The 2,234-nt window shown below is 37.2% G+C and overlaps 1 protein-coding gene across 1 annotated transcript in view; it reads left to right on the forward strand.

Moving 5' to 3' along the window:
- The window catches only part of kiaa1143 (KIAA1143 ortholog), a 9,918-nt gene extending 8,495 nt beyond the window's left edge, over positions 1 to 1,423 (forward strand). The window contains exons 2-3 of the mRNA XM_015402485.1: positions 778 to 922; positions 1,036 to 1,423. Of these exons, the coding sequence (XP_015257971.1) occupies positions 778 to 922; positions 1,036 to 1,244 (354 nt within the window). The 3' untranslated portion in view covers positions 1,245 to 1,423. The remainder of the gene's footprint in view (positions 1 to 777; positions 923 to 1,035) is intronic.
- Positions 1,424 to 2,234: the final 811 nt, after the last annotated feature.

The raw sequence follows: 2,234 nt of genomic DNA on the forward strand, positions 1-2,234 counted from the left end.
ACTCCCTTTTAACAGGAAGAAACCTCCAGCAGAACCAGGCTCAGTGTGAGCGGCCATCTGCTGAGGCCGACTGGAGTTCAAGGAGACAGAAACAGAGATACAAGAAGCAGCTTTAAAAGGCGGCCCCGTCCAGGAAACACACAGCCAGGCAGACGAGCTCCGAGCCAGCTCCCATGCCAGAGGACGAACAGAGCACATCCACTCAGACATGGTCAGAGAAACACGGAACACACGGGAAAACAGGCCGATCTCCAGCATCTATAAACAACATTACTTTATTATTGTAATGTTATGATTTTATTCTTGTAATGTAACATTATTTTCGTAAGTTTACTGCTTTTTTTCTCGTAATTTTATGACTATTTATTCTTAAAATAAAGATAAAAACTCTCTAGCCTGACCCTAATACTCGGTCATATAGGTGTACCCCTTAAAGTCGTAGGGAAGTCATTTTTAAATTTCAAATCATTCTGGCTTAAACATGTATATAAATGTACTCTTTATCAGACCATATTGTCCCAAAAGTTAGGAAATTTCTATTTAAAAAAAAAAGACCAATCATTTATAAGACCTGCAAATGTGTCAAAAAAAAAAATTGGATTTTAATACTTTTAATCCATTTTAGGTAACTTAAGAATTTTGGGGTAAAAAAGTAACTTAAGACTGATAGTTTACAAATAAACTAATACAAGACTAGACATGAGAGCTGTTTAATCTGTGAAGAACAAAAAATATATAAATTAGCTCTTCTTACAACCTGTATCTTTCCTCTCTCAGCGTCAGGTTATGCCCACACTGGATGATGACGATGGCTGTGATCGGGAAGATGAACTTCCTCAAGTTGTTGTCTTAAAAAGCGGAGATCTAACTGCAGATGAGGTGAAGAAACTCACAGAGGAAATGCAAGGCAAAAGAGGGAAAGGTCAGGATATTTCTCTTGTCACGGGGAATAACTTTACACCTCTTTGGATTTATCTGAGGCAGCACTGTACATATACAATTAATATCCTTTATCTGTCTCTATTATATTGTCAGGCGAAGAGGCTCTTTCTGAAGGCAAAATTCTCTTCAAGAAACCAGCAAAGCGCTCATCCTCAGACAAGTTTCAGGGCATCACTGCAAGCTCCAGCAAAAAGAAGAACAACAGCGGAGAGCAGTTGGAAAAGGACAGAAAACTGGTGAAGAATGTAAAAAATAACAGCCTGCTTTCATTTGGAGGCGAAGAAGAGGAAGAGAATGAGTAACTGTAAGACTGTACCTCTAAGTCTAAATCACAAGTTTATCATTCACAATGAATATAAACCAACAAATGAGTTTACTTCTATTTTTGGCTGCACTTGTATCAGTGTTGACTCATGAATTTGAAAACTGTTCAACTACAGCTGAAACTATTCTGCCTAAATAAACCACGTACCAAGGTCTATTTAAGTGATCATCAACTTGTGTGTTCTCTGCATTCAGAACTATGCAGAAGTGTTGATCAACCCCAATTTTCTTTCCATGTTGCTTCCAAGAAGCCATACTTTGTGTGTTCCAGAGAATATGTTAATAAAAGTTTCACTTGTAGCAAAATGGCTTTTTAGAATAAATAAATAGAAAATCCTTGTGGGATGACCTCAAACTAGCTAAAGGATTCAGATCTTTTAACCTTAAAAAAAATTTAATTGGACTGGCTCAGTTTTTTGAATATGTTTCGACACCTATTCAGGATCTTTTTGTCAATTTTGTTGGCTCGCAGCAGGGCAAACTGTAATAAAAACTGAAGTGGACTGTACATTAATGATCACTGATTAGACTTGTGTGTTCTCTAAAGGGATTAAAATTTCCTTGAGATGACCTGTTGCGAGGAAGCTCTATATGAATACAGCTATTAAAAAATGGTAAATGGATGTGTTAGATTTCAAAGTTCAACGAAAATGTGGAAGCTGGAAGAGTTTTGCATGTGGATAAAAACAGGCCCAGCCTTCTCCCGCTTTCAACATCCCTGTGCTCTGTCGCCTAGCAACTGTTAAGGTTGACACACAAAGCAAGAAAAGTAAGAATACCAAACTTCTCACTGCGGTTTCTTTTTATTTATTTTTTTCGTAAAATTAACAACTACACTCATGAAAATATAGAGTGGAATAAAGGTTACAACCACCGGGAGCATGAACGAATAAAATAGCCTGACCCTTTGCAAACACCGAAGTACAGCAATGATAACAATGCATAACATTTTTCATTTTTTTAAACTG

Source organism: Cyprinodon variegatus, unplaced genomic scaffold, assembly GCF_000732505.1.
Source record: "Cyprinodon variegatus isolate N-32 unplaced genomic scaffold, C_variegatus-1.0 Scaffold1352, whole genome shotgun sequence".
NCBI lineage: Eukaryota > Metazoa > Chordata > Actinopteri > Cyprinodontiformes > Cyprinodontidae > Cyprinodon > Cyprinodon variegatus.